Consider the following 18,570-nt stretch of genomic DNA (forward strand, 5'->3'; position numbering starts at 1 on the left):
AAACCGCTAAGTAAATCACGATACACAAACACAAAAAATCTGCAAAAATACAGTAAATGATGTTAAGATACAGGAAGGTTCCTACACATTCCATTTATATATACATTTGAAAAAAGTTATTTCAAAAGTAGAATATGCTCTTGCATCAGTATTTTTAATTTTGAGGATGAATTAAAAATGACAGGAGGAAACTTGTTTCAGGGCTTTACACAAGTATCACAGTGTTAAAATGTACATTTAAGAATACATGTAATTTATTTTCAGTCAACTACACATACATTAAACGATTTTTAAAACAAATATGCAAAACCTGTCACTTTATAATCATTCTACTATGGTTTATTAGCGACATTCTTAAAATTATTTGTGGCTACTGCACCTGTAAGGTAGAAAAAGAATACAATGGTGGGCTCCTGGCAATGCTTCCCAACTCCATATTCAGTGACATTATGTTGGCAATTTGACATTGGATATGCTGGGAGTATTTACACCAGGGAAACTGGCAAAGACTACAAACCAGGATTTCATTTACTGTGTTCCTGAATATCTGGACTTAGGACTGAGGTAGGATATGGGAGTTCCCTGGTGGCCTAGTGGTTAGGATTCTGGGCTTTCAGTGCTTGGGCCTGGGTTTGATGTCTGGTCGGGGAACTGAGGTCCCACAAGCTGTGTGGTGTGGGGAAAAAAAGGGGGGGGGGAGGTGAGAATAAAAAAAAGGAAAAAAACCTGAGGTAGCATATGTTAATAGTGCAGATTTATCTTTAACATATATAATGTATGTGGCCATTACATTATGCATAAGACCAAAATTAAGAAAAAATTGAGAACATATTCACTATGCCAAATTACAGTTCCATGCAGAAGTCACTCACATTGGGTAAATGTGTGAAATCTCACAGATACCTTTGTTGTTTCCCTGATCTCCTACTTGTCAAGGAAAGAGAAAATAGACAAGAACTCACAAAATAAAAGCAGGTAAAAGGCAGAAATAGAAATTTATCAAAACAAGACGTGCAGGTAAAAAATAGACACATTAAAAAAAAAAAAAAAACTCAAACTCAAGAATCCTGAGAGAGGGAATCCCCTGGCAGTCCACTAGTTATGGCTCTGCACTTCCACTGCAGGGAGCACAGGTTCAATCCCTGGTTGGGGAACTAAAATCCCACATGCCACAAAGTGCACCAAAAAAAAAAAAAAAAAAAAAAAAAAAAAAAATGAGAAAAAAGCAATTAAAATCATACTGATTTTATACCACGATTTTACAGTCTTCATCAGAGGGGTCAGCCTGCATTCAGTCTTAGCTTTTAAGTTAGGTTGGTCAAGTGTAGGTTGCAAAAGGGAGGCAGGAAAGTTCTTGCTGGTTAAAAATCATTATTTGGTGACTTACATTTTGGGGAGGGGGGGCGGGGGAGGAGCATTAAGGGGATGGGAAAAGGGATTAGGAGGAAGAGCCTTGGGGACCAGGCCATGTGAGGGCCACAGTGGACATTCCTAGTCCTTCAGTGTCCTTCACACTGCCCAGAACAGTGAGCAGGTCAACTGCATAATGGGGAAACAGGGACATCCTGAAGTGGGTTTATGAAAAAGGAAAGGACCTTGAAAATGAATCACTGCATATGGCAGTGGAGCCAGTGTCACATCTGGGGTGACTCCAATGATCTTCTCCACAGTGCCTGGCTTGGTGTTGCTGTCACTGTAAGAACGTCCCAAGAGGGAGGGTGCCTGCAGGAAGGAGATGTACACTGGGAAAAATGAAGCTGGAGGCCCAGGTGGAGAAGAACACATCAGGTGTTGGTAGTTCATCATCGGGACAAAGCAAATGGAGTCCCTGCTTGAAGCAGAAGAGAGGACACTGGAAGGGTGCAGTGTAGAGGAAGCACTCTCATCAAAGGCCTGGCAGTAGTGAGGCCTTGTGGAATTCCCTCAACGTCTCTGGGCTGCACATGCCTTCCTTTACAAAAGGGAATAAAAACACTATGAGCACTGGTTTGGTTGGGTAGATGAATGGAGTCATTTCCAAGAAAGCCATCAATGTTGTTTCCCAGAGAAAAGACAGCCTTATCCATCAGCATGGGGCTAATGGTTATCATCAGGGCTCCTGGGGTGGGGGGCAAAAGTGTCCAGATGGACAACATGTCTTTGAGTCCTCAACGGGGGAAACGGGGGAAGAGGACTGAAGTGACCAGACTCCCCATGTCCTGAACCAGGGAACCTGGCATTGAATCCAGATCGCTGTTCACAACAGATGATACATTCTCTCTGGGCCACAGTTTGTCCCAAGAAAGGGTACATTTGCTGCACAGTAACTGCAGGGGTTCTTCCCACCCTGTTACAATCTCAAACTCCTTGAACATCAGTCCCATCTATATTCGCTATATTCCTAAGGTCCTTTTACCAGTGTGAACTGATGTTTAATGAAGTGGCACCTTTCAATAAGATTTATCACATTCCTTGCACTCACAAGGCTTTTCTCCAGTGTGGATTTTCCTATGGATATGGAGGAGCTGTCTTCGGCTAAAGGACTTCCCACATTCAGTGCACTCATAAGGCCTTTCTCCAGTGTGAACTCTCTGATGACGACGAAGGCTTGACCTATCAGTAAAACATTTCCCACATTCATTGCACTTATAAGGCCTTTCTCCTGTGTGAATTCTCTGATGAACATAAAGATCAGATATAATACTAAAACATTTCCCACATGCACTGCACTCATAAGGTCTTTCTCCACTGTGAACTCTCTGATGACGATGAAGGCTCGAGCTACCAGTAAAACACTTCCCACATTCACTGCACTCATAAGGCCTTTCTCCACTGTGAACTCTCTGATGATAATAGAGACCAGAACTAGTAGTAAAAGATTTCCCACATTCACTGCACTCATAAGGCCTTTCTCCACTGTGAACTCTCTGATGATAATAGAGACCAGAACTAGTAGTAAAAGATTTCCCACATTCACTGCACTCATAAGGCCTTTCTCCACTGTGAACTCTCTGATGATAATAGAAACCAGAGCTAGTAGTAAAAGATTTCCCACATTGACTACACTCATAAGGCTTTTCTCCACTGTGAACTCTCTGATGGTAATGAAGGCTCGTCTTAGCAGTAAAAGATTTTCCACATTTATTGCATTCATAAGGCTTTTCTCCAGTATGAACTTTCTTATGGGCACTGAGGTGTCCGTTTCGGCTAAAGAATTTCCCACATTCACTGCACTCGAAAGGCTTTTCTCCACTGTGAACTCTCTGATGATTACAAAGGATCGACCTATTACTAAAAGATTTCCCACATTCACTGCACTCATAAGGCCTTTCTCCAGTGTGAACTCTCCTATGATAATAGAGGCCAGACCTAGTAGTAAAACATTTTCCACATTCACTGCACTCATAAGGCCTTTCCCCACTGTGAACTCTCTGATGTGTAAGGAAACTAGATTTGTGGGTAAAAAATTTTCCACATTGGCTGCATTCATAAGGCCTTTCTCCAGTGTGAACTTTCTGGTGCTGACTATGGTTACTTCTTTGGGTGTAGGCTTTCCCACAGTTGCTGCATTCACAAAACCCTTCAGTAGTGAGGACTCTCTCATCCTGAATAAGTATTTCTGTGTGGCTGGAGAATTTGTTGCCTTCTCCCCAGCTGTGATGACTTTTCCCACTGTCAAAAACAGCTTCACACTCCTTACTGTTGTTCAGTTTCTTCCTGGTATTAGTGACCTGTTTCTGAAGTCCAATTTTGGCCACGTAGTTGTTCCCAATCTCCATGTAGGTAGAGAGATTCCCTGTTACATGGATTGTGCATCTTTTCAAAAATGCAGGTCTCCCCATATCACAGCTGAAGGGTTTCTCTCTAATGTGCTGCTTCTGGTGCTCTTGAAGGTTTGCAGTGAAATAGAAATGTTTCCCACATGTCCCACATGTGTATGCTTTCTGCCCCCTATTTGTTCCTTGCTCTTCAGCCAAGTGCAAAATGTCTCTCAAGACTGGGATGCACATCTTACAGGGCTGGGCCTTCTCAGGAGATGAACCTGCACTGAGAGTACTGATCTGTGACACTCTTTCTGCAGATACCCTCTGTTCAGAAGGTGTCTCTTCATCCTCAACCCGGTGCCAAGAACCTGAAAACAAAGAAGTGATGGTGAAGTTCTTGTTCACGTTATTGGGTGTGAGTGACACCATCACAACAGTATATCTGACACATGAAGGAAGCAGTCCACAGGATTGTGTTCAGGAAATGGAGTTGGGGTCAAATTGGGAAAGGTGCTCTCACCAAGTACAGGACACAGGGACTGGATGTGGCCCAAGGCAAAAGGCGAGTTCTACAATTCACTCCTCTGTCAATGGCTTTTACCAGTACCACATCTACTGGTGACCTATCATAATATGCAGAAGTGTATTTTCAGGCCCCAGAAAATCTGACTGCAACTGGTAGCTGGTGTTCAAGAAATATTAAAGGATATATACATGGTTGAGGACATAAACAATACCAGTAAGTACTAAGGGGAAAACAATGTGAAGACCACATGAGATAAATGGGTTAGAGAGGTGGTAGGGAAATTATCCCAGGCTGGAGTCAGAATAAAAATGGGAAGTAGGGAATTCCCTGGTGGTCCAGTGGTTAAGACTCCATGCTTCCAATGCAGGGAGTGTGGGTTCAACCCCTGGTTGGGAAACTAGGATCCCACAGGCCGTGGGGCATGGTCAAAAAAAAAAAAAAGGACAAGTTAGCAGAATGTCAAGAATGGAGAAAGGACAAGAGAAGTAATTGGGGGCCACTGGCAATGGCCCTAAAACCCTACTCAAATGAGATATGTTCCAGGTATTACTTCTCAACACAGACCTTATAACAAGCCCTCTCCCAGCTGCCATTCATCTTACCAGGATACCTGTAAGCTCTTTATACTGAAACTAGAGTCATGTCCATCCCATGAAACCACCAAGGACTCTCCATCCCCAGCTGAAAAACTACACGGGACAGAAATGATACAAGCCCTAACAGAGTCAGGACAAGTAAGTGGCCAACATGAGCCCAGAGGAACTCAGTACACAATAGACCAAGGAACGATATTTAAATACCACAAAAAGAACGTCCAGTGGAGCCAGAGGGGGGAAGGATGCACAGTGGATCAAGTACAGACTGTTAAGAATCCATCTCCCCACCTAAACAGGAACAATCTAACTGATGTAACTCTTTTGCAACTATGGAGTCTACTGAAGATTTGCAGTGTCCCACAAAACGAAGTTTGAACAGACGAAACTTTAAAACCAGAATCAGATATCACAGGAATGTTGGGATGATCATGCTGGGAATATAAAACAATTATGATTAATATGCTAATTAATGTCTGCGAATGGATAAAGCAGACAGCATACGAGAGCAGAAGGGCAATGTAAGCAGAGAGATGGGAAATCTAACAAAGAATCAAGAAATGCTAGAGATCGAGAACACCATAACAGAAATGAAAAATGACTGTGATAGGCTTATTTATAAACTGGACATAAAGGTGAGGAAAGAATCTGAGCTTGATGTTCTCTTAGGAAAAACTTCCAAAACTGAAAAGAAAAAAGGACAAGACAAAAAAAAAAATCCAATATTGGTGGGACAACTACAAAAGGTTTAACATACATGTATGGAAACATCAAAAGGAAAAAGAGACAAAGGAACAGAAAAAATATTTGAGGCAATATGATGGAGAATTTCCACCAAATTACTATCAGACACCAAAGCACAGATCCAGGAAGCTCAGAGAACATCAAGTAGGTTTAATGTGAAAAAACTACACCTAGGAATATCACATTCAAATGCACAAAAAAGTCCTGAAAGAAGCCATAGGAATAAACACCTTACCCACAGAGAAGCAACAAAAACAATTAGAGTTGAATTCTCCTCAGAACTCATGCAGACAAGAAGAGAACGAAGTGAAACATTTAAAGTGCTCGGGGGCTTCCCTGGTGGCGCAGTGGTTAAGAATCTGCCTGCCAATTCAGGGGACACGGGTTCGAGCCCTGGTCTGGGAAGATCCCACATGCCGTGGAGCAACTAAGCCCAGGAGCCATGACTACTGAGCCTGCACGTCTGGAGCCTGTGCTCCGCAATGGGAGAGACCACGACAGTGAGAGGGCAGCACACCGCGATGAAGAGTGGCCCCTGCTTGCCGCAACTGGAGAAAGCCCACACACAGAAACGAAGACCCAACACAGCCAAAAATTAATTAATTAATTAATTAATTTTTAAAAAAATTAAAAAAAAAAAGTGCTTGGGGTGGGTGTGGGAGGTGACCTTCAGCAACGCAGAATTTGGTATCCAGCAAAAATTACCCTTCAACACTGATGGTGAAATAAACACTTTCTTACATACAGAAAAATTGTGGGAATATATTAAAAGAAGTTCTTCAGAGAGATGAAGGGACTTCCCTGGCAGTCCAGTGGTTACCATGTACGCTTCCACTGCAGGGGGCATGGATTTGATCCCTAGTCGAGGAACTAAGATGCTGCATGTGGCACAGCATGGCCAAAAAAAAAAAAAAAAAAAGGAGAGAGAGAGATGGTAAATGATATAGATCAGAAACTTGGGTTTCATAGAGAAAGGAAGAGCATCAGAATAAAAAATATTTTACTGACACATAATTGTTAAGGAACATCGTATATCTTTAAGCTGTACATGATTCTATATGTGTACACACTGAAATGACTACCACATAAGTTCAGTTGAATTATGTCTTACAATTTTCTTTCTTCTGACAAGAACTTTTAAGATCTACTTTCTTAAAAACTTCTAAATATACAATACAGTTTTGTTAACTAAAGTCACTATGCTGTGAATTACATCCCCAGGACTTAATCATCTTATAACTAGAAGTCTGTAACTTCTGAAACACTTCACCCATGTCATCTACCCACCTTCCCGCATTCTGGCAATCACTAATCTGTTGTCTGCATCTGAGTTTGGTGGTGTTGTTGTTGCTGTTTTTTCCAAAGATTTCCCATGTAAGTATAATCATGTAGTACAGTTAACCTTGAATAACATGGGTTAGAATTGCTTGGGTCCATTTATACAGGGATATTTTCCAATAAATGCACAGCACTACATGATCTTTAGTTGGATGAATCCAAAAATGGGAAACTTGGGCTTCCCTGGTGGTAGAGTGGTTAAGAATCCACCTGCCAATGCAGGGGACATGGGTTCGAGCCCTGGGCTGGGAAGATTCCTACATGCCGTGGAGCAACTAAGCCCGTGTGCCACAACTACTGAGCCTGCACTCTAGAGCCCATGAGCCACAAATGCTGAAGCCTGTGTGCCACAACTACTGAAGCCTGCACGCCTAGAGCCTGTCCTCTGCAACAAGAGAAGCCACTGCAATGAGAAACCCACGCACCACAACAAAGAGTAGCCCCCGCTCGTTGCAACTAGAGGAAGCCCACATGCAGCAACGAAGACCCAACACAGTCAAAATAAATAAAATTAATTAATTAATCAATATTTTTAAAACAATGGGAAACTTCAGAATCACAGGGCTGACTATGGGACTTAAACATCCCCAGATTTCAGTATATGCAGGGAATCCTGGCACCAATCCTCTGTGGAAACATAGGGACAACAGGATTTCTCTTTCTGACTTATTTCACTTAGCATAATGCCCATAAAATCCAATCATGTTGCTGTAAATGGCAAAATTTCCTTCTCTTTTTAATGGTTGAATAAAACTGAATAGTATTCCATATATAAGACGTGTTTGTTATCCACTCATCCATCAATGGACACTTAGGTTGTTTCCATGTCTTGGATATTGTAAATAATGCAGCAATAAACATGGAGTACACATATCTTTTTGAGATGATGATTTCACTCCCCTAGATAAATACATAGAGGTGGAACTGATGGACCATATGGTAGTTCCTTTCTTAATTGTGTAAGGATTCTCTACTCTTTTCCATGTGGTAGAAATAATGTACATTCCCACCAACAGTGCACATGGGGTCCCTTTTCTTCACACCTTCTCCTATACTTATTTATTGTCTTTTTCATAACAGACATTATAACAGGTGTGAGGTGGTATCTCATTGTGGTATTAATTTGCATTTCCCTGACAATTAGTGATATTGAGCACCTTTTCATGTAGAAGGTCACCGTTTGCATATCTTCTTCTGAAAACTGTCTATTTAGATATAACAGTTTGTACAAAACAACAATAGCAACAGTGTACTCCATCATGTATTTTTAAACATACCCATATATGTATGTTTATGTAAAATTAAAACAAAAGACAACAATAATACAATGGAGAAGATGGAAAATTAGGATTTTTTAAAATTATGAGTTTTTTAAACTACCCACGAAACCACATATTGTCATTTGAATGTGGGCTTGAATGAGCTGTAAATACATATTGGAAACTCTATCGCGACTACATAAAAAATGAAAAGGAACAAGTATAGATGATATGCTAACAGAGGAGAGAAAAAGGGTCATTCAAAATGCTTCATTAAAATCACAAAAAGAAGGGTGGAAGACTCAACTAGGAACAAAGAACAAGGGCAATGAAAAGAAAATGGTAACAAATATGTTAGATGTTTTCCCAACTGTATCAATATATTAAACATCGATAGTCTCAATGAACCAATTTAAAGACAGATTGTCAGAGTGGATCATAAAACAAGACTGAATTATATGTTGTCTCCGAGAAACCCACTTTAAATACAAAGATGCACATAGAGGAAGCTCCCTGGTGGTGCAGTGGTTAAGAATCCACCATCTAATGCAGGGGATGCGGGTTTGATCCCTGGTCTGGGAACTAGATTCTACTTGCATGCTGTAACTAAGAGTTCACACACCAAAACTAAGGAGACTGTGAGCTGCAACTAAGGAGCCCATCGGCCGCAACTAAGGACCCCACCAGCCACAATTAAGGAGCACACGTGCCACAACTAAGGAGCACATGTGTCACAACTAAAGGAGCAAGTGAGCAACAACTAAGGAGCCTGTGAGCCTCGACTAAGACCCAGCACAACCAAAATAAAAAATTTTTTTTAAAAAGATGCTTAAAAATAAGATGCATATAAATTAAAAGTATGTCAATACAGAAAAAGAGGTCAACACAAATCAAAAGAAAAAAAAGAAAAGTGGTAGTAACTATACTGATATCACAGCAGATTTCACATAAGCAAAGTTATCAGGGATAATGAGAATGACACAATGGTAAAGGGGTCAATACTCCAGAATACACAACAATCCTTAACATGTCTGCGTCTAACAACACAATGTCAAAATATGAGGCAAAACAGACCTACAAGCAAAAAATAGATGAATCTGCTATAACACTTGGAGACTTCATTCAACACACCTCTATAAGAAATGAACAGATCCAGAAAATAAAAAATCCATAAGGATGCTGGTAAACTGAGGATCACCATCATCAGTCAACTGGATGTAACAGTCAACTATAGATTACTAGGCTACTCCATTCAAAAACAGAATATTCTTCTCAAACTGACATAGAACATTCACAAGATGGACTACATCTTGGGCCAGAAAACATACCTTAACAAATTTAAAAGAACAGAAAACATACAAGGTCAGTTCTCAGAACAAAGTGAATTACACCGGCAACCAGTAACAAAAGGATAGCTGTAAAATTGCACAACACTGATAAATTAAACAATACACTTCCAAATAAAACAGGGTTCAAAGAAGAAATATTAAGATAAATTTTTAAGTATTCTGAAAGAAACAAACACAGCACTTGTCAAAACATGCAGATGGGGACTTCCCTGGTGGCGCAGTTAAGAATCTGCCTGCCAATGCAGGGGACATGGGTTCAAGCCCTGGTCTGGGAACATCCCACATGCCATGGAGCAACTGAGCCCATGTACCACAACTACTAAGCCTGCGCTCTAGAGCCCACATGCCACAACTACTGAAGTCCGCACGCCTAGAGCCCGTGCTCCGCAACAAGAGAAGCCACTGCAATAAGAAGCCTGTGCACCACAGTGAAGAGTAGCCCCCACTCACTGCAACTAGACAAAGCCCACACGCAGCAATGAAGACCCAACGCACCCAAAAATAAACTTAAAAAAAAAATGCAGATGCAGTGATAGCAGTGTTTATATGGCAATCGGTAGCACTGAATGCATATATTACATAAGATGAAAGACCTAAAATCAGTCATCTGTGCTTCTATCTTAGGAAACTAGGGGAAAATGAAATACAAAGGAAGAAAAGAAATAATTTAAAAAATCAGTAGAGAAAAATCAACAAAGTCAAAAAAAAAGCTGGTTCTTTAAAATGCCCGATAAAATCAAAAACATGCTAGTCAGCCTCGTCACAAAAACAAGAGAGGACACAAATTACTAATATCAAAATGAAAAAGGAGGGCTTCCCTGGTGGCGCACTGGTTAAGAATCTGCCTGCCAATGCAGGGGACATGGGTTCGAGCCCTGCTCTGGAAAGATCCCACATGCCGCGGAGCAACTAAGTCTGCGCACCACAACGACTGAGCCTGCACTCTAGAGACTGTGAGCCACAACTACTGAGCCCGAGTGCCACAACTACTGAAGCCCATGCGCCTAGAGCCTGTGCTCTGCAACAAGAGAAGCCACCCAATGAGAAGCCCACGCACTGCAACAAAGAGTAGCCCCTGCTCGCCACAACTAGAGAAAACCCTGTGTGCAGCAAAAAAGACCCAACACAGCCAAAAAAATAATAATAAAAAAAGTGCAGTTTGTTCAGTTTAAAAAAAAAAAAATTAAAAAGGACACATGACTATAGATACAATGGATGTTCAAAGGATAATAATGAAATATATGAGAATCTCCAAGACCATAAATTTGAAAACCTAAATGAAATGGATCAACGCCCTGAAAGATACAGTCTACCAAACTCACACAAAAAGAAACAATCTAAATAGGTCTACATGTATTTAAGCAGTTAAGACTCCATGCTTCCACTGCAGAGGGCTCAGGTTAGATCCCTGATAGGGGGAGCTTAAGATCCCGCATGCCTTGGTGTGCGGCCCCTCCAAAAAAACCTAAAACTAAAACAACAAAAAAAAGAAATAGACAATCTCAATGGGTCTACATTTACTACAGAAATTGAATCAATGATGAATAGCTTTCCACAGGACTTCCCTGGCAGTCCAGTGGTTAAGACTTTGCCTTCCAATGCAGGGGGTGTAGGTTCAATCCCTGGTCAGGGAGCTAACATCCCACATGCCTCGGGGCCAAAAAACCAAAACATAAAACAGAAGCAATATTGTAACAACTTCAATAAAGACATTAAAAATAGTCCACATCCAGGGACTTAACTGGTGGCACAGTGGTTAAGACTCTGCGCTCCCAATGCAGGGGGCCCAAGTTTGATCCCTGATCAGGGAACTAGATCCCACATGCATGCCGCAACTAAGAGTTTGCATGCCACAACTAAACAGCCTGCAAGCCACAACTAAGGAGCACACCTGCCGCAAGTAAGACCTGAAGCAACAAAGTGAAGATTTAAAAAAAAATTTTTTTAATGGTCCACATCCAAAAAAAAAAAAAAAAAAATCTTAAAAAAAAATTAATAACCTTCTAAATTTTCTGGGAATACAATTGGCAGACTTTGGTTCACTGGTCAAATCTGACAAACAATAAGGAAGATAGTACACAATTCTCTACAACTGCTTTCAGAATACAGAAACAGAGGGAATTCTTCCACACTAATTGCATCAGAACAGCATTATTCTAATATCAAACCAAAGACATTAAAAGAAAAGTATAGACCAGTATCTCTCATGAACATAGATGCAACAATTCTCACAAAATATCAGTAAATTGTTTCAAAAACAGTTGAAAAAGAATTATACGGGACTTCCCTGGTGGCGCAGTGGTTAAGAATCCGCCTGCCAGTGGAGGGGACACGGGCTCGAGCCCTGGTCTGGGAAGATCCCACATGCCACAGAGCAACTAAGCCCGTGAGCCACAATGACTGAGCCTCAAGGCCACAACTACTGAGCCCGCGTGCCACAACTACTGAAGCCCATGCGCCTAGAGCCCGTGCTCCACAATAAGAGAAGCCATTGCAATGAGAAGCCCACACGCCACAATGAAGAGTAGCCCCCCGCTCGCCGCAACTAGAGAAAGCCTGTGCACAGCAACGAAGACCCAATGCAGGAAAGGAGGGAAGGAGGGAGGGAGGGAGGGAGGGAGGGAGGGAAGGAAGGAAGGAACGAAGGAAGGAAGGAAGGTAGGAAGGAAGGAAGGAAGGAGGGAAGAATTATACACCATGACCAACTGAGAATGATCCACGTTACGCAATGCTGCTTTAACATTAAAAAATCAATTAATATAATCCGTGTCATCAACAGGTTAAAAACCAACTCATGATCTCATCAATAGATGCAGAAAAAGGATCTGACAAAATCCAACAGCCACTCATGTTAAAAATCTCCATATAGGGCTTCCCTGGTGGTGCAGTGGTTGAGAGTCTGCCTGCCAATGCAGGGGACACGGGTTCGAGCCCTGGTCTGGGAAGATCCCACATGCCGCGGAGCAACTGGGCCCGTGAGCCACAATTACTGAGCCTGCGCATCTGGAGCCTGTGCTCCGCAACAAGAGAGGCCCCGATAGTGAGAGGCCCGCACACCGCGATGAAGAGTGGCCCCCGCTTGCCACAACTAGAGAAAGCCCTCGCACAGAAACGAAGACCCAACACAGCCATAAATAAAAAAATTAATTAATTAATTAATTTTAAAAATCTCCATATAATATAACCTAAAAATTGAAAAAAAAACACTTCAACTTGATAAACTAAATAAAACCCTATAGCTACTATCATACTTACTAGAGAAAAACTAGAACTCTCCCACTAAGATGAAGAAGGCAAGGATGTTCCCTTGTACAACTCACTTTCAACTTTACAGTGGAAGTCAAAACAAAGGCAATGAGATGAGGTTATTTAAATGGCATACTGATCAAGAAGGAAGGAATAAAACTGTCTTCATTCTCATATGACATGTCCAGCTATGTAAAACACCCAAAAAATAGAGGAAAAAAAAAATTCCTAGAACTAAGAAGCAATTATAGCAAGCTTTCAGGACATAAGCTTAATATACAAAAGTCAATTACATACTATATACCATCAATGAACAAGTCAATTTGAAATTAAAAACACAATACCATGTAAATTAGCACCCGCTCAAAAAAAAAAAAGAGAGCAAGAGAAAGAAATATTGAGTTACAGATCTATCAAAACATGTACAAGATATACATGAGAGAAACTATAAAACTTAGATAGAGAAATCATGAATTCCATGGTGGTCCACTGGTTAGGACTCCATGCTTTCACTGCCATGGGCCTGAGTAGGGGATCCCTAGTAGGGGAACTAAAATCCCTCAGGCCTCGCAGTGCAGCCAACAAACAAACAAACAAACAAACACTCTAATAAAGAAATCAAAGAACTAAATAAATGGAAAGATATTTCACGTTCATAAACAGGAAAACCCAGTATCATCAAGATGTCCGTTCTTCCCAACTTCATCTATAGATTCAATGCAACCCATATCAAAATACCAGCAAGTTATTTTGTGGACATAAATACTTTGATCCTAAAATTTATACAAAAAGGCAAAAGTCCCAAAATAGCCAACACAAAACTGAAGAAGAACAAAGCTGGCAGACTGACACTACTTAACTTTAAGACTTAGTATCTAAAGTAATCAAGCCAGTGTGATATTGTTGAAATAACAGAGAAACTGTTCAATGAAAAGTATTGAGAACCCAGAAATAGACCCATAGAAATACACTCAACTGACCTTTGACAGATGAGCAAGCGCAATACAATGGAGAAAAGTTAAGTCTTTTGAATAAATAGTACTGGAACAACCAAACATCACATGCCAAGAAATGAATTCTAGACACAAACCTTCACAAAAAATTAACTCAAAATGGATCACAGACCTAAATGCTAAATACAAAAAACTCTTAAAACTTAGTAAGAAAACAAAAACCCAAAGACCAAATGAGCAAAGCACCTTAACAAACACCTCATTAAAAGAAGATATACAGGACTTCCCTGGTGGTGCAGTGGTTAAGAATCTGCCTGCCAATGCAGGGGACACAGGTTAGAGCCCTGGTCTGTGAAAATCCCACATGCCGCGGATCAACCAAGCCTGTGTCCCACAACTACTGAGCCTGTGCTCTAGAGCCTGCGAGCCACAACTACTGAAGCCCGCGTGCCTAGAGTCTGTGCTCTGCAACAAGAGAAGCCACTGCAATGAGAAGCCCGTGCACCACAATGAAGAGTAGACCCCGTTCGCTGCAACTAGAAAAAGCCCACGTGCAGCAATGAAGACCCAACGTAGCCAAAAAAAAGATATACAGATGACAATTTAGCATATACAAAGATGCAAGGAAATGCAAATTAAACTGAAAAGTACACACTATTACATACCTATAAGAAGGGCCAAAGTCCAAACATTCACAACACCAAATGCTGGTAAGGGTGTGGAGCAACAGGAATTTCATTCATTGCTGACCGGAATGCTTAACAGATGCCAGTGTTGATAAACAGAAATTGGAACCTTGGAAAAAGGTCTTACAGAAACAGCTCATGGTCTGTTTTAGTAACGACCATGTCAGTGACAACAGTCTGTTGTGAAGTCAGGCACAAAAAAATGTCATGAACAGGAATGGAGCAAAACTTGGGTACCATGGATTTTGACATTCACCTGGGCAGAGAGGGCGAGCAAGGAGGGATCTATCAGACTAAGTGCAAGACTACTAAACCTAAATCCTCACCTGCAAAACTTTGGAGCTACAGGTGTCCCGGCACTAAGGAATAGGGGTACACTCTGCCTAGCCATAGTAACCACAGCACATAACGAAGCAATTGAAGAAGAAAGCAGTGCCTGTGTTCCAAATGTGAGAAGGACAGAGCTGCCCTTGGGGAAGAGAAGAAAGGCAGAGCCTAGCTCAGAGGATAGGGGTGGGTGTGAAGGCCTTACCCAGCATGCATACAACTGCAAAGTTCTCCAGCATGACATCAAGGTATAGGTGTATCTGAACCTCATCAAGAAGACACCATTCCTCCCAGGAGAAGTACACGGCAACATCCTCAAAGGTCACACTGCCCTGGTAAACAGGGACAAATAAAACCATGAACAGTCTCACTCCTGAAAACCCACAATACATCTTCCCACACATTTCCCCTACTACCCAATCAGATGGAGCTTCTTGAGACTTGGGGAAGAAAACCATCTTCCTTTGATCTGCACCTCCCTTTTCCTCCAGAATACATAGGCAGTCATTTCAAGTCTAACTCTTGCCCTTCCCTGTTTATTTCCATCAGAAAAAAGGAGACCTGCACTTACCTAAACTAGCTCAACCTCACCTCACAGCACTTCCACATACTGGTATTGGATTCATGAGTAACCTTCCACGCCTCCTTCCATTGGTGTTGGGAAATGGGAAGCCCCTCCATAGAACCCAGCCTGCACTCAGGAACCTGAGCATGGGGTTCTCCAGGGTCCCCAAACCAAAGAGCTGGGAGAATGGCAGGTGAAGAGCCCCAGTACACCTCAAATACAGAGAATGTGTGCGTGGGGGGTGAGAACAAGCGAGGGACTGGGACAACCTCCACTTGCTCCAAGTGCTTCTGCAGCCTGGGAACATGTAAGAAAAGACAAACTATAGAGGAAAGAGACCATGGCGGTGTTCCAGAGGCTCATGCACTTGTATGCATGCTGGGTAAGGCCCTCACACCCAACCCTATGCTCTGAGCTAGGCTCTGCCTTTCTCTTTTCCCCAAGGGTATCTCTGTCCTTCTCACAACTGGACCTCTGTCGGGTACCAGAGCCAGGTAACCTCGGGCTGACTGGCAAACCTCTCCTCCGTGCCTAGGTCCCCGGTGCTACCTCTTACCAGTTGTGACCTTGGAAAAGTCACAACTTCCCTCTGCCTCAATGATCTCATCACCCCCTACAGTCTGTGCTTCCACTGAACAGGCTCTGGAGTATTTTTAAAGGCCTAATTCAGATGGTGTCCTTCCTGTGCTCAAAACTCTCCACCGCTCCGAGGGCTCTCGGAGCCCTTCTCGGAGGGCTTTCTTCTCGGAGAAGAAAGGTACAACCTCTCATCTACCACTCCAGATGCAGCCTGGCCTCAAACTTTCTTCCTTGCAGAAACAAGATGGACTCCAGGTTCCCGGAATGTTCCTGCTTCAGTTGCATCTCCAAGTCTCACTCAGACAGAAAAAGGGAAAAGACCCCTGGAGGCCTCTCTGTCCTAGACCCGGGGCCTGGGATAAAGCGACGAGAACAGCCGCCTCTCAGGCGGGCCGTTCGTATCTGGGTGGGGAAACAGGCCGCGGAGAACCCGGAACACGCAGCGTTTACCTGAGCCGGATCCCTCAGCGCAGGCGCCGCCATCGGAACTTCTGGACGGAAAGGAGTGGCGACAGTCGACCGACCGGGTCCCACTCTGCACGCACACTGCACGGGTCTGTCCCCGACCCTCAAAACCGCCCCGGTGCGCACAGACCCTCCTCTTGCGCCTCTTAGCCTGTTACCTCGCTCCCAACACCGCACACAGAAGCCTCTGACCATCTCCAGAGACTTCACCGTAACTAAAATGGTAGCCACGAAGAAACCGGAAGTCCCTCTCCCGGAGGTTCACCCTCCTGGAAATGCCCCCTTGCTCGATTTTCATTGGATGAAAGTCGCTGCCCCTTAGCACAAATTCTTCTGGGTAATGTAGTGTAAAGGTCTCAAGGAAGGAAGCCCCACACCGGGAAGCACCTGGGAAAAAGCCAAGAAGCACCCGGAGGAGCACTGGGAAATGACCTCTAGGGCTGGGGAGGGGCTCCAGCCTTCTTAAGGAGGCGGGGGACCCATGGGGGCGGGGAGTGTTAAGAGCATTTAAGAGTCCTTAATGCTACTTATCAATGAAGTGTTTGGACATTATCTCAGAATCCTTTAAACCAACCCACGTTTAAACCCACTGGTAACAGGAACAAAAACTAAACATTATCCTATTGCTCCTGAAATGCATGCAGCCTGAAGAGTTAGTGATTTTGTGGGCTTTGTTCAGGGACCAGAAAAAAGTCAGACAGAACGCTGACTGGAAATATGGAGAGGAGATTTTGGACAGGCCTGCTCGGCAAGAGGGAGAGCACTGCTTCTCGTCCCCCTAGAAAAGGCTCTTCTGACTGCATAGTCAGTGATTGTGCCCAACTCAGTGACAAAAACTGATGATCAGGCCACCCACGATAGCTGTTCTCTTGCTCTTTGTACATTCCCTGCTCCACCAGTCTGATTCACCTACACCCTATTCACGTGAATGAACTTCCCTTACTATTGTTATTTTATTTATTTATTTATTTTGGCTGCACTGTGTGGTTTCTGGGATCTTAGTTCCCCAACCAGGGATCAAACCCAGGCCCACAGCAGGGAAACGGTGGAGTCCTAACCACTGGACCTCCAGGGAATTCCCTGACCTTCCCTCTTAATCATAAGGCCTAATCAGTCAATGCGTACCTACTTATCCTGGCCCCAGCTAGTGAATGTGCTAATCTTTAGATCATATTTCACTTGGTATTTCCGCATTTTTATCTATTACTGAAAATGGTTTGATCTGATGTACAGAGGCTACCCAGAGGTTTCACTAAAAACAGAGCAGTTTCGCGTGCAACGGACAATTTTCTTAATATAGACTTTACAAAATTATCAATATTGGTGGATTCCTAACCCAAGATAGATTTTTCTGTTTTTTGGAAAAAATATAACTATCAAAAACACAATTGAATAACTGGCTGAGCTTAGAAGCACCTGTATATTAGGCAAGATTTACTTTCTCCAGATTACTCAGTGCCCATTTATCTGATACAGCTGAGCAGAAGATAGAGCTGAATAGAAGTAGGTAATACATTTGTTTATCTTTCTACCATTTCTTTGTCTCAAATTAAAATCAATATCTCCTAGATATGAAAGTGATGTGCATGCCAACTTGGAAATAGAGATTATGTTCCTCACTCACACTGGAGCTGGGGTCCTGGAAAACTCCTCCTGCCTTTGTCTTCATAACTTCACCTTGCTCACCAGTTACAAGTTGAGACCCACTGATCAGACTGTCAACCAACTGATCTTGGCCAACAACTGTTTTGCCAAAAGCCTGCTTTCGGTTTTAAGGTTCGTTGGATTCGCTGGCAAAATAACCACTCGTCTCACACGAATAAACAGCTTCAATCAAATCTTTAATAGAAAGTGATTTAACTTAACTTCAATATACAGTCATTAGAGGGAAAGGAATAAGAATATTAACAGAGTATATAAATTTCAATATACAATCATTAGAGGGAGAGGAATATTAACAGAGTATATAACAGAGCATACATCACAGAATTGGGCTGACACCTACTTCCAGATCCAAGTGGCAGCTAGGAATTCCCTTGAACAGCAATCTGGAGTCCCAGTTGGGAACGTCCCGGGCGGTGAGTCCACCCCACGGGTGGGACTTCAGAGTGCTGCCCAAAGGAGTCCTGCTTTTAACACCAAGCCGCAAGCTGATAGTCATCAGCTTGCGTGCAAGTATGCAGCTCTGGCTATTATC

General features: G+C 42.6%; 1 protein-coding gene across 1 annotated transcript; it reads right to left on the reverse strand.

Annotated features, from left to right (window-relative positions):
* Positions 1-1,388: 1,388 nt before the first annotated feature.
* LOC309617262 (uncharacterized protein) lies at positions 1,389-16,597 on the reverse strand. Its single transcript, XM_082369276.1, has 3 exons — positions 16,359-16,597; positions 14,970-15,096; positions 1,389-4,111 (listed from the first exon to the last, which is right to left on the reverse strand). The coding sequence occupies exons 1-3, from the start codon at positions 16,566-16,568 to the stop codon at positions 2,430-2,432; spliced, it is 2,019 nt and encodes a 672-aa protein (XP_082225402.1). The 5' UTR covers positions 16,569-16,597; the 3' UTR covers positions 1,389-2,429.
* Positions 16,598-18,570: the final 1,973 nt, after the last annotated feature.

Source organism: Balaenoptera borealis, assembly GCF_965194805.1.
Source record: "Balaenoptera borealis genome assembly, chromosome: 19".
Taxonomy (NCBI): Eukaryota; Metazoa; Chordata; class Mammalia; order Artiodactyla; family Balaenopteridae; genus Balaenoptera; species Balaenoptera borealis.